Consider the following 23,820-nt stretch of genomic DNA (forward strand, 5'->3'; position numbering starts at 1 on the left):
TGGCCAAAAAGGCGCGCATTACAATGGATGCATGCTTATAGTTCCTTCTTTTTTTAAAAAAGTGGATTGTACAAGAGAAGGCAATCCCATAGGAAACCTGGACCCAAACCATGTAGGGATTCAAAGATCAAGAGCAACACTTTGCTTAGAAACTAATTGTCAACCAATTGGGTGACTTTAGCATATGGGTGATATGCTCACTCCTCAATGTTTCTGTAATTAGTCCAGCTGCCATGTTTTGAACTAATTAGGGTGTCTCTTAGAATCGATGGCATCACTCAGTTGAAGAAATACAGTAGTAAACACTCCAATTCACTTTGTCTTGCTATTGTAATAGAAAATCCCTATCATGTACAATATAAATCAAGCCATTACCTGTTAGAACACACTGTCTCAGGAATGGTGACAACAGTTTTCTCTGGAGGATTTGCCTGGGGGGGAAAAGAAAATGGCAAAGTAAGCGGATTCGTAGTCTTGATCTCAATCTCTCTCTCTCTCTCTCTCTCTCACACACACACACACACACACACACACACACACATACACATAGACATACTTCACAAAATCTATTCAGACTTTTACACTGTCTTTCTCTGAGACTGAGAGAGTGACTTCCCAATGGTCAGCCAATGGATTTCCATGGCTGAATGGAGACTTAAATGCTGGTCTCGAATAGTCCCAGTCCAATGCTGTCTATTCCAGGAATTCTATCCAGTCCACTTTTAACTATGAATTTTAAACTCATGTCTTGTTTTTACTCTATTTTAGTCTTTGCTCTGTATAATTTAACAGATATATTTCATATAAATATGTTTTCATATATGTATTTTATGTTTTATAATTATTTGTTTCTAACTGTGTTGTGCCCAGCCTTGAGCCTTCAAGAAAGGCTGTCCCCCCCCCCCCCCAAATGTCATGTTTCCTTAATTGCTGTACGTAAACTATTTCTTTCCTCTTTTTTCAAAACAAGAAATTGGGCTCTCCCAAAATAAATATAACAATATTTCTCCACCCATCCCCTGCTCTAGTTTCCTATTTTGTAAAATGCAACAATAAGCTCTATTTAAGCAAACGCAAAGAGAGCCTTATCACCTTCAGCTACCAGTTTTTCAAGGTGAAGTATCACTAATTCAAATACATGGCAGTAGTCTTACCAGAGCTGTAGTTGCCGGTGAGCACTGCTTTGCATATGCACTTGGAACGAGGCTCAGAGGCTTCACTGCTGCAACAGAGGGACGAATCCCTGGCGCTTTAGGCTTCAGTGCATGTTTTGATGGAGGCAAGGGTTTCACTCCAGATCGCTTCACATTCACATTGGGTTTGGCTGGAATATGAACACAACCCTCACCAATCAGTAAACGCTAACTGATTATGTTTGTTCCTCACCTTTCTGCCCTTACTGAGAAATGCACAATTTCCTTGGAAATGCACTTCTCTTCTTGGAAGTCTATTTCAAAAATGGAATAAAACCCAATGTCAATAAAATATGACAATACTCTTTTAAGTTATACCTATAATGTCTTTAAGTAAATTTTCCAAAGTTATATATTCCCAGAGCACACATATTACATTTGGTTTTCATGTAGAATGATCAGGGTGCAGCATCTTGAAAGCAGAGACTTTTTAGTCAATGTCTGACTTTGGGGGGTGGTGCTTATCTCCATTTCTATGCCGAAGAGCTGTCATTGTCCATAAACACCTCCAAGGTCACGTGGCCGGCATGTCTGCATGGAGCGCTGTTACCTTTCTGCCAGAGCTGTACCTATTGATCTACCCACATCTGCATGTTTTTGAACTGCTAGGTTGGAAGAAGCTGGGGCTATTTGCGGGAGTTCACCCTGCTCCCCGGATTCGAACCGCCAACCTTTTTGTCAGCAAGTTCAGCAGTTCAGCGGTTTCACCCACTGCATCACCATACCGTTTTTCCCAGAACATAAGTCTTAACTGGAAATAAATACAGTGTTCCCTCACTACTTCGCGGTTCACTTTTCACGGATTTGCTGTTTCGCGGTTTTTCAATAAACTCTAAAAGACTATTATAAATCATAAAAATACAATTTACAGCCTAAGGAGGGGAGGAAGAAGCCAAAGGGAGAGAAAAGGAAGCCAAGTGGCAACAGGAAGAGAAGGAGGAAATTTATTAACACATGATTGGTTGATAAAGACTTAAAATAGTGTATAACTACTAAAATAATGTATAAACATTAAAATAAATATAATGTCCCCACTTCACGGATTTTCACCTATTGCGGGTGGTCCTGGAACCTAACCCCAGTGATAAGTGAGCGAACACTGTAATAGCATGATTTTTCAGGATCCTAATAAATAATAATAATAATAATAATAATAATAATAATAAAATTTATTTTTTCCCCACCCCCTCTCCCCAAAGGGCTTCAGAGAGGCTTACAACAAGCGCCCTCTGTTAGCTCCAGCTTCTGCCAACCTAGCAGTTTGAAAACATGCCAATTTGAGTAGATCAATAGGTACCGCTCCAGCGGGAAGGTAATGGCGCTCCATGCAGTCATGCCGGCCACATGACCTTGGAGGTGTCTACAGACAACACCAGCTCTTCGGCTTAGAAATGGAGATGAGCACCAACCCCCAGAGTCAGACATGACTGGACTTAACGTCAGGGAAAACCTTTACCTTTACCTATTAATATATAACAATTCAACAACTATTTGCCCTTTAAAAACAATCTAAATATAATATAATCTTCACCCCAAAAAGAAGCCCCAGTGAAGAATGTCAGCCAGGTCCGCAGCTTGGGGGTCCTCCTGGACTCAGCGCTGACACTTGACGCTTAGGTGTCAGCTGTGGCTGAGAGGGCCTTTGCACAATTAAAACTTGTGCGCCAGCTGCGACCATACCTCGAGAAGTCGGATCTGGCCATGGTGGTCCATGCCTTAGTTACCTCTAGACTGGATTATTGCTATGCACTCTACGTGGGGCTGCCTTTGAAGTCGGCCCGGAAACTGCAACTAGTACAACGCTCGGCAACCAGGTTTCTAACTGGAGCAAATTACAGGGCGCGCTCAACTCCCCTGTTTAAGGAGCTCCATTGGCTGCCGTTTATTTTCCGAGCCCAATTCAAGGTGCAGGTTATCACCTACAAAGCCCTAAACGGTTTGGGACCCACCTACCTTCATGGCCTCATTTCCCCTCATCGGGGGAGGCCCTCCTCTCAATCCCACCACCTTCACAATCGCGGTTGGTGGGGACGAGGGAGAGGGCCTTCTCCGCCATTGCCCCCCAGCTCTGGAACTCTCTCCGCAGGGAGATCAGGCAGGCCCCTACCCACCTTACTTTTTGGAAGAGCCTGAAAACTTGGCTCTTCCAACAGGCCTTTGGCGACTGATCTCCACAGTAAAGGATCGACCTGTTGCCTATTTTATCTTTATTGCTCTCCAATTTTTTAGCCGGCAATAGTCCCTTGTGTACGCCTTCCCCAGCACTTTAATGGGAACAATAACTCTGGTATCTACCTCTCCCTGATGGTACTGACACTACTTGCACTTTTGGCCCAGTTCTTTTTGGAGCCAACCCAGGATTTTATCAGTATATTTATTGTATGTGACCTTATTTGTTTTATGATTTGTTTTATTGTTGATTGCCTTGTTTTATTGCTATGTTTTTATATTGTCTGATGTCTGGGCTCGGCCCCATGTAAGCCGTCCCGAGTCCCTTCGGGGAGATGGGGCGGGGTATAAAAATAAAATTATTATTATTATTATTATTATTAGCCCTAATGCGTCTTCTGTAGTGAAAATTAATATAAGCCCTAGTCTTATTTTCAGGAAAATATGGTACTAAGTGGCAAATTATGAAGCTAAGCAGAGCAGTGATGACTTGGACAGCCCTGTCCCAGTGCTTTAACATTAAACTAATAACACATTTTCTTTTTACCAGCATTAAAATATTTAGGGCTGTTCAGGTTACTTTAGAAGAAATTGAGAACACTTTTTTTGAGTGGGAGGCATTCATGATCCATGAAAATAACAAGGATAAGAATAAAAAGCCAAGTATATCTGTCTGAGAGACATAATAGATAAATTTCCCAAGATCTTCATGGGCTCTAGAATCTGGATACAAAGTTTTTGTGAATTCCAGGTGCACGAGGGGTCATTCCATGGGCATTTGCCAGCAAGATCTTTCCTTTATACTTCAGCATAAAAAGTGTGAGTTGTAAGTGTGAGTTATACTGATATCAGACTTTTAACGGGCTCATTGCTACCTCTTCTGGCAACATATTAACCACACCAGCTCCGCACTATTTGGGAAACTGCCAAAATGGCATTTACCTTTAATTCTCTGATTTTGAGTCTGAGATGAAACCTCTGACTCCTCTAATTGCATCTTCTTTTTGACTGGCTCCTCGGATCTCTCCAGCACTCTCTTTGTAGGCAGATGGGTTTTGCTTGGTTTCATGGGGGGAGCAGGATTTGTTAGCATGAGGGATTTTGCTTCTGCTGCATTTCCCCCTGCAGCTGCCACAGCCTCTTCTTTCTCCTGTGGCTTCCTTTCTGGCTGATTTTTCAAGCATTGCTTCTCCTTTTTTATCTCTTCTAGGCTCTTCACATGAACTTTTGGATATGAATGGCTGACACTGTCATTCAAAAGCTGGTCAATACACAGAAAAATAAAAGGGTGAGAAAACAAGTTATTTTCCAAGGAAATTCAATGTAAGCTTTCCACAGATTGCTACATACATACAATACTTGCTTCTCACAGAAACCTGCTAAAATATGGATTGGTAAATTTTAAAAGAGATCCAGACTCCCACCAAGGACTGAAGAAGCCTCATAACAGGATCGGTTTCCCATAATCATTGCCACAGATAGTTAACTTCTTGATGAATTCATAAAGTGACACAAAATGACAAAGTGCCTTCAGGTGGGAACACCTCAAGTACTACTGACCATGAAATAAAGCAGACAGATTGGCAACCTGCAATGCTAGGGGGGCTTTGTGAATGAGCTCACGTGACCTGCAACATGTTTTCAAAATCCCCTGCTAAATGATCAGTTCACATCTTTATTAAGACAGACCTTTCACTGTCCCATTGGGCCTCTTCGGGCAGGCAAGCTGGCAGAATTGGGGGGGGGGGGGAGGCAAAGAGTGGGGAGTGAGGCTCCTCTGCATATGGCTTTAGTCCCACTGGCTGCTGCCATCAGCTCTGCCCACAGCCAGCATATGGTTCGTAACAGACTATACCCACGGCAATGCAGCCCTTGATACAAGAAGCCTGCCCAGCCCTGCAGTCAAGGCTCAGTGAAGCAAAACAGACCTAGCAAACCTCAAGAACACAGAACCATTGTGTTTTTCCTAGGCAACACAAAACATTCACCTTGACAGTAGTATCTGTTCTGGACACTCTTGAGAAGGACGTCGATTCCAGTTGGGGTTTTTCTTCCTTTCCAGTGGCTGTTAAAACAACGTATTAATTATAGAAAAATGAAAACTGCCACTCCAGACACAGATCAACATAGGTCTGTCCCACCATCTGAGGATAGATAACTTAAAAAGATATCATAGGATGAATTTCTGGTTTTCTGAACTTGAGGAGACACTGAGGCAGGACCCTTTTACACTGCCATATAAAATCCAGAGTATCTGCTTTGATTATCTGGATTATATGGCAATGTAGAAGGGACCTGAGAAAAACTACTAGGTAAAAGCGTCCCATGCAAGGAAGACTGTGTTGACAGGAAAAAGATAAAGCATCCATTACAAAGAAATAAAGAGTGGAACACTCCGTACTTCTCTTGTTACCTATAGTTGGTTCCTCACTAAAGATATATGGAGGTAACTAAGGGCAGGTTTAGCCCACTGTATTTTTTTATATTTCCAAAAAGTTAAAAAAACAGTATCATTGCTATATTCATAGGCCAGGAGCCAAAACTATCAAAAGCTATTTGAAAGTGTAAAAAATATATGAACATGTGGCACCTTTTGGTTTTGTAATGCATAGCAGTCTCCTCCCAAATGGACTTCTCTCAGGCTGCAGCTGTGTCTTTTTGCTGTCCACACTCTGCTGCATTCGAAGAGCTTTTTCCCGCTTGATTTCCTCTAACGTTTTGATGCGCACTTCTCCAAAATCTTTGTCTTTGCCAGAAGGCTCCTCCAATGTTATTCTTGCAGGTGCAGTAACAACAACAGAGCCCTGCTTCTGTTCTTCTGTTTGTTTCTGTTTTCTGTCAGCAAAGGCTTCAGAAAAGGTTTTGATCCTGGTTGCAGGAGATGGTTTTGTACATGGACTGGAATCATCTGTAGTCCAAGATACTATAACCTTGGACTTTGGCTGAATTGTTCCCTTTCTTTGGTTAGCTTTTTCCACGTGGACTTCTTCAAGTGTTTTCATGTGGAGTTCAACTTCTGATGTGGCAGCATTCTCTATGACATTAAAACAAAAATGATGTGTTAAAATTGATTTTTTAAAAAAAAAATTGAGACAAACTCACATTTATATCATTTCTATATCTCCAAGAAAGATGTCTATCACAGATGTTGAAAGATCAGATGTTTCTGATCTTTCAGCATCATTCAAAAGCACTGATTTCACATCCCAGAGATGCACATCTCATATTCCATCAGTTGGTAGGCTCCATACACTAAGACCACCCTCAAGTCAGAAAGCATAAGATGCATCATATGCATTAAAAACCCTGATAATGGCTACTGGAAGTAAGAATTCTTCTCCCAGCAAGCACAACCAGGACAAGACAACAAAAGCTGGTGGACTCTTCTTATGCTGCATTCCTTTGACATTTTGGATCTATTGGCTATTCCTGTAGAAATGGGACCTGGGAATACAGACACACAAGACTACACTGCATGCTCTCCACTGAATCCAAGTTATTCGAATAAAACCATGTGATACCTGTTGCTATCTTGTTCTGCCCAAATGGGAATCCCAGTCTCTCTTTAACAGTCGTACGAACTTGTACTGCAGAAAGAAAGTAGAAATAATATAGAAAGCTGCACAGGATTTTTTTGTTATCATGGTTTCTGGAACAAAATGTCTGTGCATATAGGCAGAAAAACTGGATATATGGTTCTGGGTATGAAGAACTAACAGTGTGGTCTGCCTGTTCTACAACTCCTTGTTCTTATAACAAATAGAGGTCTTCAATGAGTATTTTAATCACAAACCTCTGTATGAAAAGCAAAGTTAGAAAGATACTTGTCATTTTTAAAAACAGTGCACCATATTCTGTTTTCTCCAAAATGCATTAGGTGGTTTAAAAAAACCCACCAGAAACATCACAGAAGTGAAACATGTTCATATTCTCAGATGTTGAATTCATTTTGCTGATTTGGCAAACATACCTGTCTTTGGTGTTCTGTCTGCATTCTCCAAGGGATCAATTTTTTTCCCCAGTCTTTCAGCAAGGTTACGTTTCATAGGAAGGTCAGTCTCAGCAACTTATGATACAAAAGAAAAAGGTTGAATTTCAAAGTTTTGCTTTTCTTTTAAATTCTAGCTCTTTATGCTTCCTACGAATATATTATATCTAGTAGCAATTTTAAATACATATTCATAAATAAGGTATTGCAATCCTTATTAAGCATTTTTTCTCAAAAACAAGATGCAAATTGTATTATATAATTATCTGTAACAAGTGACCCTTCTGCTCCAAAAAGCATTTTGAAGTGCAAGTAGATGAGTCAGAGAATTACTAATATGTCAAAAATCACTTTCAAATTTAATCTAATTGTTATAGCACAAGCATTCATGAACACACAGCTTTTTGGATGTTATCTTGGAGGTTAAGGTAAGTACATGGATATTAGACATGATGGAGAATTGAGATGCAGATACTGAGGTTAATTTAATCCTTTCTGCTATAGACACTAAGCTGCTCAGTCCCGCAATGGTGCATGGTTTCATTTAATAATTCGCCCAAATCCCAGGAAAAGAACTGAACACATTATAAGAACTATGCCAATGAAAGTACCTATAAATAAAGAACCAATGAAGATTGCTATCTAACAGCAGAGTAAAGGAACAAACATTCCAGATTTTTTTTTAATCCTCATACATATATATTACCTGTGGGAGCTATCCGTTTCCCCAGTCGTTCTGCGAGAGTCAATCTAATCTTAGGCTGCTCACCTGAGACAATAAAATGCAAGCAACTTTCACATTTGCTTTTCAAACAGGAAAAACACAAGAACACTAGAAACCCTCATCCAAGTATAAACAACCTACAGTGTAAGAGCACTGGATCACAAAATGTACTGTGCAGGAACTGAAAATACAAATTAAACTGTTTATCTGAGTAGGCAGATTAGTGGAATGCAAAAGCCTCTATCAGATAGATAGGACCTGTGCAAGCAAACTTATGTTGTGTCCATGCCTAGGTTAGAAGGGCTAATACACATGGGCCTGGTTTACAAGAGACTCAACCATGTCTGCACTACAAAATTTGGGAAGAAAACCAGTTTTGTTCACAGTGAGCTCGTTGCAAGATTAGGTTACTTATTTGTATTTGAAATTGATGCAACCCCTTTTTTCTACTACAAGGCAAAGTAGATGCAATTACAAAGCAGTATTGTAAAAAATATATGGTTTGGAGTACAACTGGCTGAACAAATTGACATAACCTGACAGCTATTTTGAAGCTGCTCAGCTTTTAACAGTAGTTAAAACTCCTTTCACTGAAGCAAACATGGTGGCCATTTGGTGATCTGTGGGATACTATATATGCAGAGTTGCAGAACATACGTACTTTCAGATTTCCTTGCATTTGCAAGTAAATATTAGTAACATTTCATAGTATCTGCTGTCTACAATTTGAAACTATTTTTTCATTCATGACACTGAACACAATGCAATGCAGCTTTGTCCTTGTTGTGGCTTATATGTACTGCTTATTCATTTCTATTGGTCACAGATGTAAAATGATGTAATTACTAGGTATATGTATGATCTTTCCTTTGTTTCCTTGATGCATTCATTTCATTTTGACCATTCGTCATCACAAAACGAATGATGAAGTTTTTGTACGAAATGAGAGCTGACACAAAAATGAAAGCAGCACAGTTATTGTGTTGGCTCTCGTTTTCCTTTCGTTTCGGTCCCATAACAATAAACAAACTCTCTCCCCCGGACTGTGGTGGAGGCTCCTTCCTTGGAGGCTTTTAAGCAGAGGCTGGATGGCCATCTGTCGGGGGTGCTTTGAATGCGATTTCCTGCTTCTTGGCAGAGGGTTGGACTGGATGGCCCATGAGGTCTCTTCCAACTCTACTATTCTACTATTCTATGATTCTAAGCAGGTACTGACAGAGGGCTGCTTTCCCATTGCAACTGACGTGTACCAATGGGTGTTAATAATAATATTAACATTAATAACAATAGCTACTCTGGGACTCTAAGCTGAGTCTTAGAGAGGTCTGCTTCCCCACGACAGCTTATGTGTACCAATGGGCGTTAATAATAATATTAATAACAGTAGTTACTCTGGTACCCTGAGCTGAGTCTGAGAGAGGTCTGCTTCCCCATGACAGCTGATGTGTGCCAATGGGTGTTAATAATAATATTAATAACAATAGTATTCCGGGGAAGACCCAAACATTTTAAAAGTTGGTGGGCTAAAAGGGGTCAAAATGTGATTTTCACCCCTCTATCCCAAAATCCCAGACCGGGGTGGTGGGGGGTGGTGGTGTGGTGTGGTGGTGGTGGTGAAGTTCAGAAGCCTTCCCATTGCCACCAATGGCCTGAAAAAAATTGGGGTTTTTTTGCAAGCGAGACAAAAACGTGGACAAATACAAAACTGATACAAAACAAATGAAACTAAACAAAATGAACAGCGATTCCATACAAATGCACACCACTAGTAATTACCATTATTTGTCGATAAAGTTACAGTTCTGACCATAGCACGTTCATTTTCATTCTCTTGGTCTGGATGGGCCTGGGTTTGAGCAGCAATTTCAAAAGAACAGGCTGAAAAAAGTAGAAGAATGTGACATCAAGCTGTACTATGGTACTTGTTTCTTTACTTATTTATTTACAGCATTTTTTCCCCGCCCTTCTCACCCGAGGGGACTCAGGGCGGCTTATAAAGATCGGCAAAATTCAATGCCCAAAATACAGTCATTAAAAGCAAAACAATACATACAAATCAATTAATAAAATACTATTAAAACACATTATAAAAATTTAAAATATCTGTGTGATTGAAACCATTCATCCAGGACCTCGTGCTTAAACCCTGATTCAGACCATGTCGACTTAGGTGATTATTCATTGAATGCTTGGGCACACAGCCATGTCTTTAAAGCCTTTCTAAAGCCCAGAAGAGTTGGGGCTTGTTGGATGTTGCTAGGGAGGGTGTTCCACAGCTGGGGAGCCACCACCGAGAAGGCCCTGCCCCTCGTTCCCACCTGCCGCACTTGCAAGGCCGGTGGGACCGGGAGCAGGGCCTCTCCAGATAATCTTAAGAGTTCTAGATGGCTCATAAGAGGAGATACGTTCGGACAAGTAAGTTGGGCTAGAACCGTTTGGGGCTTTATAGGTCAAAACCAGCACTTTGAATTGGGCTCAGTAGCATATCGGCAGCCAGTGGAGCTGGCCTAGCAGGGGGGTGGTATGCTTCCTGTATGCCGCCCCAGTTATTAATCTGGTTGCCGCCCATTGTACTAGTTGGAGCTTCCGGGCCGTCTTCAAAGGCAACCCCACATCGATAGCGTTACAGTAATCCAAACGGGATGTAACCAGAGCATGGACCACTGTGGCCAAGTCAGACTTCCCAGGGTATGAGCGCAGCTGGTGCACAAGTCTCAATTGTGTGAATGCTTCCCTTCCACCGCTGGAACCTGGGGTTCCAGGTTCAGTGATGAGTCCAGGAGAACCCCCAGACTGCAAACCTGCGTCTTCAGGGGGAGTGCGACCCCGTCCAGCACAGGCTGTAACCCTATACCCTGTTCGGCCCTACGACTGACCAGGAGGAACTCTGTCTTGTCTGGATTCAATTTCAATTTGTTCGCCCTCATCCAATCCGACACAGCGGCCAAGCACCGATTCAGGACCTGGACAGCCTCCTTAGTGACAGGTGCAAAGGAGTGACAGAGCTGGATATCATCTGCATACAGATGACACCGTACTCCGAAACTCCTGATGATCTCTCCCAGCAGGTTCATGTATATGTTGAACAACATGGGGGACAGTACCGAGCCCTGCGGGACCCCACAAGACAATGGTTGTGGGGCCGAGCAGGTGTCCCCCAATGACACCATCTGGGAACAACCCTCCAGGAAGGACTGGAGCCACTGCAAAACAGTACCTCCGAGACCCATCCCTGCAAGGTGCCCCAGAAGGATACCGTGATCGACAGTATCGAAGGCCGCCGAGAGGTCCAGCAGAACCAGCAGGGACACACTCCCCATGTCCCGGCCTTGTCACAATTTCATAGTACAAACAGAATGTTTTTCAATTAATTTTCTTAACATTACTGATTCCACACTTATCTCCCACCTGTGTCTAACAGTATTACTCCTCTCCCCTCCCACTCTCCAAGAACAGTATTTCCTTAGTTCAGATATTATTTTAATTGATCAATCGTGAAGATAATATAGTTCAGTTCTTTGTATATCCTTTTTACTCTGACTATCAATATTCTCCATTTCGAATCCCACTTCTTCCTAATTCGGCCTGTTGAGTATTTGGTTCTTCTTTCGGAGATATAGTCCTGGAGCATAAAATCCGCAAAATAGTCAAACCATTTTTGACTTCCTACTTTTTGTGTTCTTTCCAGTCCAACGCCACAGTTGCTTGGGCAGTTGCTGTCATATATTTTATAGTATCAGCCCAGTCTTTAATGTTGTCCTTCCTATATACTTTCTGGGTAAGAAATCCTTTTTGTTCAACTCCAATTTTTGCCCTATTAATTCTTCCATCTCCTTTACCTTGTTGTAGAATTTTGTACTTTATCGCAGTCCCACTACATATGCATATGGGACAAACAGCCTTTCAATTAGCTTCCTGTTCAGATATAAATGTGCAGTTATAGTGCTTTGAGGGTTCAATCTGAGACACAAGTTCTGTTACGTTTATGCATTTGTGTGTTTAATACCTTTTAAGAGCTACTAAAGTGTCAGAATGGACAAGTGAATGAGGGTCATATGATAACATCAGCTGATTGCTTGCCTTAAGTGATCTTGAAGCACTACAGAGAGCTGACAATAATCCATAATTCTTGTTCAAAAGTGAACAGTCACTTCAAAAGTGTCTGATAGGTTGATATTATAGTAAATGAACTGTTAAAGATGTGGGGTTGTTTAAAATATCACTGAACTGTCAACTGTTCCTAATTTGCAGTATATGGCTGTTTGCTTGTGGTGGAATTTCTTTAGCCAGAAGATGGATTTATGTGTTTTATGTATGTGTTTTATGTATGCGTTTTAATTTGATTATTTTTGGGCTCGTCCCCATGTAAGCCACTCCGAGTCCCCTTAGGGAGATGGAGGCGGGATACAAAATAATTTATTATTATTATTATTATTATTATTATTATTATTATTATTATTATTATTACCGCAATATAGTAACTATTAAGACTGAAATTCTTAAGCATGCATAAGAGGCACTAAAGGAAGAGAAGATTACTCTAAGTTATGCACATCTAATATTGCATGAGTGAGAGTTTAAAAGTGTTGATATTATTAATACTCCTTAAGAACAATCTTGCAATATGTGGACTATAGAAGAGGATAACTGTTCCCTACATGCACCTGACAAGTTCACGTTTGAGGTGCACATTTAATATGCTGGTATAAGCCTTCTGATCTGCCACGATAGGGGAGCATGCACAATTCATTACTGTCCCATGACTACTGAACTTCTTATGAACAAATTAGAATACTCTCTCAAATACCAAGCAAATTGGGTTTTCAAACAAGACTTCATTATAACCCAAACCACCAGAGGAAAAGAGTGAACTTACTAGGTTGCTGCTTTGATTTTTCTTTCATTTTCTTTGACTTGATTTCCTCAAGTGTCTTGATCCCAAAATTCAAACTACCACCTGGAAAATATAACAATTTGACATATAAAGGTGATGTGAAAGAACAAACATAGCTTCTTTCAAACAAGGGATGTTAAGGGGGGAAAGTGTAAAGATAGATATAAAATACTGGCCTCTCTTCACTCTGGGTCTGCAGCCTGGAATATGTTAGTTCAATCCCATCATCTAAACAACCTCAAGCAGAATACTATTTTTATTAGTTTTGGGAGATATACACTGCCCATCCCATTTCACATTGAAGGTGTTTTTGAAATCAAAGGATAAATGAGAAGGCAAACTTCCATGCATATTATGTTATCCAAAGTGTGTGTGTGTGTGTGTGTATGTGTGTAAATGGAGTTACATTTACAAAATGTACCTGTTCCAACTTTCATAAAAATTCAACCTAACTAGGGGACTGCCTGTATCTCCTAAAACACTCTAAAAGATGGTACACAATAGTTACATTTAAGAGTGTATATAGGTAAAGGTTTTCCCCACATTAAGTTTAGTCGTGTCCAACTCTGCAGGTTGGTGCTCATCTCCATTTCTAAGCCGAAGAGCCAGCGTTGTTCTTAGACACCTCCAAGGTCATGTGGCCGGCAAGACTGTATGGAGTGCCATATATACAAGAGTGTATATACAAATGCCATTTTAAACAGCACCTATTTAAACGTTTCTAAGGCCTGCAAAAGACCTAGGAATTTGCAGGCAGACCTCATTTTAATAAAAGGTAGGTATTATATTAAACCCTCCAGAAATTGCAGAACCAGAACTACCAGTTGCCCTGGCCAATGCAGACAATGTTGAGGAGATCTCAGAGTTATAGTTCAACACCACCTGAGGGGGGTGTAAAACATTCATGTGGAATTTCAAACAAGTCTTCTTGTGGACATAGAACATACTTCTTTTCTTTTTTATATTTATTTTTATTCAAAGAAACAAACCTCTAATCAATCAATCCAATCAATCAAACACATATACAGAGAGACAAATTACAGAAAACAGAAGTATATTTTACCCCTCCCCACAAAAATAAAATGTTTCAAAATACAATACACTAACCTACAACAGATAACAAGAACAGACTTCTAAACCTATGCCAGCTCTAAACTTTTCATACAGCTCCACAACATTGATTTCCCACAATGTCTGTCCTTGTAGAACTCAATTTTTCAGTTTCACGTGCATTAAATTTTAAATCACAGGAAGTTCAAATTTAAATTTTGCACTCAGATGGACAAGCAACAAAATCCAAAGCTGGATATGGATTTATCAGACACCAAACAATGTATTAGCAGTACGCACTCCTGTGTTCTGCATGTTCAAGAAGGGAAGCATACAAGTTTTTCTCATGTGAAAATAGTATGTCTGAAATGGAACATCTGTTGTATCCACTGAGATTCTCTGCAGGATTAAATCCCCACATTTTAAAAAATATTCTGCTTAATATGTACAAGCTTCATCAAAACAAGACGTTCTCTTTAGACACAAAATTTTAGCATGAGGAAAAGCAATGGTAAAAGAGGGCTAGAAGGCATGAACAAAGCTAATCTCTTCCTAAGGGATCATCCAGGTTATTTCTCTCAAGCACAATAGTCCTTACCTTTATCTTCCTTTGTGATCGTCATAGTTTTTCGAGTAGGAACTACTCGCAATCCATTATGACCTTTTGGAGAAGACTGCTGATGAGGCGTTTTAGCTTCATCATTCTCTTCAGACAATTGATCTGAAAGAAAAAAAAATGTTAATTTGAGCCTATCTGTTGACTCAAAAGTAAGTCTAATTAATCCAGTAGAATATAATTACAAGTGTGCATAGGAAAACTAAAATAGTTCAGCATATATAAACCTACAGATATTTTATCTATATTTTCTCACACATTTGATGAAGGTTAACTCTGAATCATGACATCAAGCAAGTACTTTAAAGGATTTGGATGTGTGTGTATCTTCAAGTCATCTATCAATTCAGGACAATTTCATGGAGTTGTTTTTTTTTTTAGGAAAGGAATACTCAAAGGTGGTTTTGCCAGTTCCAACCTCTGAAATACAGCCTAAAGCACTTAATGTTTCCCTCCCATGCAAGTACTAAATGGCATGACATTGCCTAGTTTCTAAAATCAAATGAGATCTGGTGCCTTTAGCTATTTAGGCAATTAACTTGGTAAAGGATCTATTGTATAATCTGTCATTAATTGCAGCCTTTCCTGGATAGAGTGTAGAATAGTGTAATGGTTTTACTGCTGGGACTCAATCTGGAGTCCAAAGAAAACCCATTGGCCTTGGGCAAGTCACATTCCAAGAACCTTAGAGGAAGGCACAAGCCAATGCGCTTTGAACAAATCTAAGAAATTCCATGATAGATTTAGGCTCACCAAAAGTTGGAAATGAGTTTAAGGCACACAACAACATGGAATAAAGTATTTTTGTCATTATTCATTACAAATGTTTTTAATAATAGGTTTTTCTAGATAAGGATAACTTAGCCTCAATAGCTTCCTTATTAAAGCGCAGTTGGACAATTGTATACACTGGATTTTGGTATCAAGACACCCCCCCCCCCCCCCCCCGGGACATAAAAATCTGTTGAATTTCTCTCATTATATATAATGACATAGTAAAATGATGACCCTTATATAAAATGACAAAAACAAGGTTTGGATTTAAGACTTTTTAACAAATATTTTCAAACCATGGTTGGTTGGATCTATGGATCCAGACTCTGTGTATATGGAGGGCTACATGTACTGCAATGTAATCTAGTCTGAATTCAATGTGCTAGAGGCAATGTTTACAGTTCTATATGGCTTGTGACCTTGATTTTTTAAAAGGAGCACCTCTTTCTATGTATTCCTGCCTGAAAAATGAGGACTCTTGGAAAGGCCTTCATGTCCAACTGGTGGGTGCAATGCCCTATGGGAAGTCATAGAAGCAAGCATCCTTTGCTTTGGCACTCTGGTAACAGACTACATTTCCCTTAGAAGCCTGAATGGAGACAATACTGGAGTGATTCCAGCACTGCCTTAAAATACTACATTTATTAAATTCTATAGAGATTAATGTCTTATTATCAAAATAGGCATGAGTCTTATGGTTTACATTTTAATAGATTTCAACCATTACATTCAACTGATTTTGAATTGTCTTTTTTAAAGTGTTACATGGTTTAACATACATGGCCTTTTAAATTATTATTGCTATAAACTAGATATGTCAGGATAAAAAGACACAGTAACCAATAAATAGTAATACTTCCAGATGATACATAGTGCTATGTACAAAAATACAGTGTTCCCTCACTACTTCGCAGTTCACTTTTCGCGGATTCGCTGTGTCACGGTTTTTCAATAAACTCTAAAAGGCTATTATAAATCATAAAAAATACAATTTACAGCCTAAGGAAGGGAGGAAGGAGAAGCCAAAGGGAGAGAAAAGGAGCCCAAGCAGCAACAGGAGGAGGAGGAGACGATTTATCAACACATGCTTGGTTGATAAAGACTTAGTGCATAACTACTAAAATGTATAAATATGAAAATAAATATAGTGTCCCTACTTCACGGATTTTCACTTTTTGCGGGTAGTCCTGGAACCTAACCCCCACTATAAGTGAGGGAACACTGTACAACTAAATAAAAAGTTATTAAGATAAACAATAAAAATATGTAATTATTTAGGAGAACTAATTTTTATTTACCATCATCATCTTCGTCATCATCTGCAGCATTGATAACTACTGGTGGATGAGCGGGACTTGGTACATTTTCAGAACTATCTACCTTCATTACCCCACGCATCTGGGGAGATGGATTGGACTGAACAGAAAGTTTATTCTGCTGCACTGAGATCTTCAGCTCCTCTTCTGGGGGCTCAAATGCATTTGGAATAGCAGCTTGAATGAAACAGAAAGAGATATAAACTACAAGCAGAGAACCAGGAAGTTAGAACCATACTTAACCACGCTTACTGTAGACTCAATGCAATCAATAAGACTTTAATTGTTATAACTAACTTAAATCCTATGAATTTAATGGTGCTATTGTAAGCAACAACTATTCAACTCATTATTTGTAATTAAGAATCTGACACACTGTCAGATTGTAAAATATAGTTAAGAATGGATTCTGATCAGCATCAACAATTCTAGAAGTCACAATATATCTATCAACTACTATTTGGAACTGACACCATCAAAGATAAAGTGGTCTTGTTTCTTCTTTTTAGGTAAAATTCATCTTTATTGATATGAAAAAGTAAAAGCCCCACTAATGTATAAATCTGACTTGTGATGGTGGTCAGACAGATGCTTCCAGGAAAACAATGAAGTAAGATGGTTTTTTGTTTGTGTAAACAAAACAAAACAGCTGCATTATGTAGAACAGTATGGAAACAACTTTGTCTGATAAGACATTTAATTAATTTATTTCTTTTGCTTATATATTTATTTATTTTAATTCATTCAAATATACGTACATTTGTGAGTGTTTGTTGCATACAGTGCAATACTTTTCATCTATTAGTCTTTCATTAGCATTTCTCAGATAATATATTTTCAATAAGGGGTCCCAGTCTTCGATTTGTACAGTACAGATAAAGATATTATAGGCTCCAAATTAATATCCATTTCCTCCTTGCCTTCGGTCTATTAGCTTCATCTTTGTACATTTTTAACTTAATTTTACATTGAGATATTGGATCATTGGTTGCCATTTGTTAACAAAGTTCTCTAAAGGTTCTCCTCTTAAGTGTATAGTTATTTTATTCATTATCAGCAAGTCTGTAATGTATTGTTCCAATTCTGCTAAGGGAGGTACCTCTGAGGTTTTCCAATATCTATCGTATACTATCCGAGCTGCCACTGTCACGTAAAACAAAATTCTTTTGAATTTCCTTTCCAGTTCTTCTTCCCGCATGTTCAAAAGGTACATTTGTGGTGTCATTTTAAATATCTTTTCTAGATGTACATGAATCTGTTTCCAGTAGTTGTTTACTTTGTTGAATGACCACCACAGGTGGTAAAATGTGCCTTTTTCTTTCCCACATTTATAGGTGCAATTGTACATCTTCGCTAATCTCTCCGGAGGGGGATATGATCGCAAGTGCATTATGTAGATATTTTCTTTTAGGTTTTGACATGCTGTGTACTTCATTCTTCTCTTCCATGTTTTTCCCCATTGGGCCATTTTTATCTCTTGGATGATGTTTTGAGCCCATCTAACCATCGAGTTCTTTACTACTTCCTCTTCTGTGTGCTAAGTCAGTAGATTTTTGTATATATATGATGTAAGTCCTTTTGGTTTCTGGAACATCGCCACATCAAACCATGTTTTTGCAGTCTGGAAGCCCGAGGTTCTAAGTTGTTCTTTAAATTTCTCTATATAGAAGCCAATTGCATTTAAGGCCCATTTGGCTCAGTTCTTCTAGGGATTTCATTTCTGAGTTTCCTAAGTTGGTCTGGACCAGTTCCCTATAAGTTAACAATTTCCCTTGTAAGATGTTCTCCCTTTTGTAGTATGCCTCATGTGGGGACACGCTGGGGTCTTTTGTGTTATTTTTTTTGTATCTGTTGCAGGTGTTTAGATAATTAAATATGCCTGTTGGTTTGGCCTTTTGTATATCCAAATATGCATGCTATCCAAATGGGAGATTTATGCCTTCTAAAGCTAATAACCCATTGTCTTCTAGGGTCATCCATCCTTCAATACAGTCCAAACAGCTAGCATGAAAATAGAGTTGTAAATTTGGAAGAGATAAGCTGCCTCTTATTTTATCATCATTAAGTATCTTCATTTTTACTTGGTTTTTTCCCAGCCCAAATAAATTTTGAGGTATTTTTTTGCCAAATTTTAAAGATTTTTTCATTGTTGATTATTAGTATGTTTTGAAACAAAAATAACATTTTTGGTAGTGTTGTCATTTTGATAGATGATATCCTCTCTAATAGGGAGATCCCTCATTTGTCCCATTCCACTAGTTCTTTCTTTATCTCTCTCAACTCCTTTTCATAATTATTTTTGAATAGTCCTGAATTTTTCTTAGAAATGGTTATTCCTAAGTACAGTAGAGTCTCACTTATCCAAGCCTCTGGATTATCCAAGCCATTTTTATAGTCAATGTTTTCAATATATCATGATATTTTGGTGCTAAATTTGTAAATGCAGTAATTACAACATAACATTACTGCGTATTGAACTGCTTTTTCTGTCAAATTTGTTGTATAACATGATGTTTTGGGGATTAATTTGTAAAATCATAACCTAATTTGATGTTTAATAGGCTTTTCCTTAATCCCTCCTTATTATCCAAGATATTCGCTTATCCAAGCTTCTGCCGGCCCGTTTAGCTTGGATAAGTGAGACTGTACTGTATTTGGCTTTCTGTGCAATGTAATAATTCTGTGTTTTTCCGATTCTATCAGGTTCTTTGTTAAAAACTGACTTTCTTTTTGTTTACCTTTAACCCAGCTAATTCCGAGAAGTTTGTTAGGATATTAATTAATTCTTTCTTTGAGTCATCGGGGTTTTCTGGAGTCAGGACAATATCAAAGGCGAAGGCTCGAATCCTGTATTCTTTTCCTGCTGCCCGAAGGCCTTTTATCTCCTTGTTCCCATTTATTTGTTTTATAAGCATCTCTATGCACATAATAAACAAAAGTGGCGATAGTGGACAGCCTTGCCTGGTGCCACGTCTTATTCCGATTCTTTGTGTTTTCTCCCCATTGATTATTAACTGTGCATATTGATCTTTGTATATAGTTCTTATTGTTTTTATATATTGGTCTCCCATATCATGTGCTTGCAGAGCTTCCATCATAAAATCCCAGTTTAAGCTGTCAAAACGCTTTTTCTATGTCTAAAATGAGTATTGCTAATTTCCTTCTGGAATGTTTATCAAATAGTTCGATTATATCGATAAGGCATCTTGTATTCTATTTGATTTGTCTATTCGGTAAAAAGCCGGCTTGGTCTTTTGAGATTGTTCTCTTTAGGATATTTTTCTATCTGTTTGCCAGGATAGACATAAAGAGTTTGTAGTCTGCGTTCAAGAGTGATATAGGTCTATAATTCTTTGGTTGTATAGGGTCTCTATCTTCCTTTGGTATTAGTGTTTTATATGCATCTTTCCATGATTCAGGTATTTTCCCTTCTTTTAGTGAGTTCATAATAGCTTGTAGAGGTTTAGTTAAGTTCTCCTAAAATACTTTGTAATATTTTGCTGTGAGGCCATCGGACCCTGGAGATAAGACATTTTATGAGCCAGTTCCACAGACAGACAGATGACTGCCCCAAAAGACATTTTAAAAAACTAAGTTTTAATATGATATACGAAGTTACTTGAACCTTAAGGAGAACTCTGTAACAGAAATAGTTTGCTTTATGAAACTGCTTCCACATGACATCATTTCCAAACTTTGGTACTGCTTGGTTTAACAATATTTTTATGCTGCACCTAGCTGTTTTAGATACTTTATGAACAGCAGCTCATGCCTTCATAATTTTCTTGCTGGAGGGAAAAGAAACAAACCAAAGGAGCCAGGTATATTTTCCTTAATGCACTTAGAAGAAATTTAAAAGATTGAACACAGAGACGTTTTCCAGTCATGAAAACACAACTTACTTTTGCTCGGAGGTAGGAAAAGTCCATCCACAAAACGTCCTTTAGTGTGGTGGAATGCACAGTTCAACTTCTGACAGCCCAATGGCTGTTTTTCCCAATAACATGGAATCTCACTACGTTTTTTCTGAAAATGAAACAGAATGAAAATGTCAATTAGGAGGACCTGAAAGTTTACACCAGCAACACGATATATCAGCAACATAAGACTTTTATAATTTACTAGCTGTGCCCGGCCACGCGTTGCTGTGGCGAAGTATGGTGGTATGGGAAATAAAGTATTGAGGAATTGGTGGTAGTTAAGGTAAAGGGTAAACATTTTCCCCTGACATTAAGCCCAGTCATGTCTGATTCTGGGGGTTGGTGCTCATGTCCATTTCTAAGCCGAAGAGCCGGCGTTGTCCGTAGACTCCTCCAAGGTCATGTGGGATGACTGCATGGAGCGGCGTTACCTTCCCGCCGGAGCAGTACCTATTGATGCACTCACATTTGCATGTTTTTGAACTTCTGGGTTGGCAGAAGCTGGAGCTAACAGTGGGGGCTTTTTCCGCTCCCCAATTCAAACCTGCGGCCTTTCGGTCCAGAAGTTCAGCAGCTCAGCGCTTTAACACGCTGCGCCATCAGGGGATATTATTTCCTAAAGGTTGTGAATATACAATACTTCTGATTGTTTTTTTTTGTCTGTTGGAGGCAAGTATGAATGCTGCAATTAGGAAAAATGATTAGGATGTAATGGCCTTGCAGCTTTAAAGCCTTGCTGTTTCCTCCCTGAGTGAATTTTTTGTTGGGAGGTGTTAGCTGGCCCTGATTGTTTCCTGTCTGGAATTCCCTTGTTTTCAGAGTGGTGTTGTTTGCGATATTTTATGTGCTTCTACTGTCTGTGGCCCTGAGAAAACAGAGGATTTTGATGATGGGAATACTTTGTTGGGAGGTGTTAGCTGGCCCTGATTGTTTCCTGTGTGGAATTCCCCTGTTTATTTACTGTCCTGGTATTAGAGATTATATTGTTCTGCATTATTCTATCCCAGTAATTATTTCATATTAAAGTAGAATCTCACTTATCCAACATTCGCTTATACAATGTTCTGGATTATCCAACGCAGTCTGCCTTTTCATAATCAATGTTTTTGTAGTCAGTGTTTTAAATTCATTGTGATATTTTAGTGGTAAATTTGTAAATACAGTACAGTAGAGTCTCACTTATCCAACATAAACGGGCTGGCAGAATGTTGGATAAGCGAATATGTTGGATAATAAGGAGGGATTAAGGATAAGCCTATTAAACATCAAATTAAGTTATGATTTTTCAAATTAAGCACCAAAACATCATGTTAGACAACAAATTTGGCAGAAAAAGTAGTTCAATACACAGTAATGCTATGTAGTAATTACTATATTTATGAATTTAGCACCAAAATATCATGATATATTGAAAGCATTGACTACAAAAATGCGTTGGATAATCCAGAACATTGGATAAGCGAGTGTTGGATAAGTGAGACTCTAGTGTAATTACTACATAGCATTACTGCACATGGAACTACTTTTTCTGTCAAATTTGTTGTATAATATGATGTTTTGGTGCTTAATTTGTATAACAATTACCTAATTTGATGTTTAAACGGCTTTTCCTGAATCCCTTCTTATTATCCAACATATTCACTTATCCTGCCGGCCTGTTTATGTTGGATAAGTGAGAGTCTACTGTATATTGATAATGTTATATTATCTCTTAGAACTGGATTATATGAGGCCCCTTCTTCACAGCTGTATAAAATGCACACTGAAGTGGATTATATGGCAGTGTGGAGTCAAGATAATCCACTGCAAAGCAGATAATATAAGATTATAAATGGGTTATATAGCTGTGTGGAAGGGCCTTGAGTCTACACTGCCATATAATCCAGTGCAAATTAGATAATCTGTGGAAGAAGTCTAAGTGAGGCCTAAATCTGCCTGTCTCCTAACTGAACCCTGGCTGTCCTTTGGCTGAGTCGGTTGCTAGGCAACCAAGTGGGCAGAAATTAGCCCTCTAAACTGGCAGCAAATGGATAAAAAAATTATTGCTCTCCCTCTAATTAGGACTTTATTTTTCTTTTCTTTTTGTTGTATCAACCTAGAGGCGTGGATGATGGGTTGTGTTGTCAGATTTCGAGGTTGGGGGGCCTGTACTTTTGTTGTTTTGTCAGTCGCCGTGATGCCATCACTCTTTTATATATATAGATTTATTTCTTTGTTTATTTACAACATTTATACCCCGCCCTTCTCACCCAAGGGGACTCAGGGTGGCTTACAAAAATTGGCAAAATTTAATGCCCGAAGTGCAATCATAAAAACAAAACAATATAAACAGATCCATTAATAACATTGTTAAAACACTTTATAAAAACCTTAAAAACGTATATATAATTAATTCCATTTGTCCGAGATCCTCATTCTACATCCTTAAATCAGGCCATGTCAACTTTGTCATTTACTCATCAAAAGCTATAATCTAAGAAACTGATCGGGAGCAGGACTCAAAACAAAATGCTGTTTCCTCTGTTTAACAAATTTCATCAATTAATGAATGAAAAGTCACCTATGAAAAATGATTCACAGAAACAGCTATTTATTTATTTATTTATTTATTTACAACATTTATATCCCGCCCTTCTCACCCGAGGGGACTCAGGGCGCCTTACAAAAATTGGCAAAATTTAATGCCCAAAATACAATCATAAAAACAAAATAATAACAGATCTATTAATAACATTATTAAAACACATTATAAAACCTTAAAAGCGTATATATAGTTAATTCCATTCGTCTGCGATCCTCATTCTACATCCTTAAACCAGTCCATGTCAACTTTGCCATTTACTCATCAAAAGCTTGGGCGCATAACCATGTTTTCACGGCCCTTCTGAATCCCAGCAGGGTAGGAGCCTGTCGGATATCTCCAGGGAGGGTGTTCCACAGCCGGGGAGCCACCACTGAGAAGGCCCTGTCCCTCGTTCCCACCAGCCGCGCCTGTGAGACAGGTGGGACCGAGAGCAGGGCCTCTCCAGATGATCTTAGTGATCTTACTGGTTCATAGGAGGAGATACGTTCGGACAAGTAGATTGGGCCAGAACCGTTTAGGGCTTTATAGGTCAAGACCAGCACTTTGAATTGGGCTCGGTAGCATATTGGCAGCCAGTGGAGCTGGCTTAGCA

The 23,820-nt window shown here is 39.0% G+C and overlaps 1 protein-coding gene across 7 annotated transcripts in view; it reads right to left on the reverse strand.

Moving 5' to 3' along the window:
- Positions 1-23,820, reverse strand: part of zc3h11a (zinc finger CCCH-type containing 11A) — a 37,194-nt gene that overhangs the window by 2,883 nt on the left and 10,491 nt on the right. For all 7 annotated transcript variants that reach the window (XM_008109666.3, XM_008109664.3, XM_062978512.1 and 4 more), the window contains 13 exons: positions 20,627-20,750; positions 16,707-16,901; positions 14,617-14,739; positions 12,951-13,031; positions 9,851-9,952; positions 8,057-8,119; positions 7,333-7,428; positions 6,884-6,949; positions 5,953-6,396; positions 5,351-5,427; positions 4,305-4,623; positions 1,155-1,324; positions 376-431 (listed from right to left, as the gene is read on the reverse strand). In XM_008109666.3, coding sequence (XP_008107873.2) covers positions 376-431; positions 1,155-1,324; positions 4,305-4,623; positions 5,351-5,427; positions 5,953-6,396; positions 6,884-6,949; positions 7,333-7,428; positions 8,057-8,119; positions 9,851-9,952; positions 12,951-13,031; positions 14,617-14,739; positions 16,707-16,901; positions 20,627-20,750 — 1,916 coding nt within the window. The remainder of the gene's footprint in view (positions 1-375; positions 432-1,154; positions 1,325-4,304; positions 4,624-5,350; positions 5,428-5,952; positions 6,397-6,883; positions 6,950-7,332; positions 7,429-8,056; positions 8,120-9,850; positions 9,953-12,950; positions 13,032-14,616; positions 14,740-16,706; positions 16,902-20,626; positions 20,751-23,820) is intronic.

The sequence above is a fragment of the Anolis carolinensis genome, chromosome 4, assembly GCF_035594765.1.
Source record: "Anolis carolinensis isolate JA03-04 chromosome 4, rAnoCar3.1.pri, whole genome shotgun sequence".
NCBI lineage: Eukaryota > Metazoa > Chordata > Lepidosauria > Squamata > Dactyloidae > Anolis > Anolis carolinensis.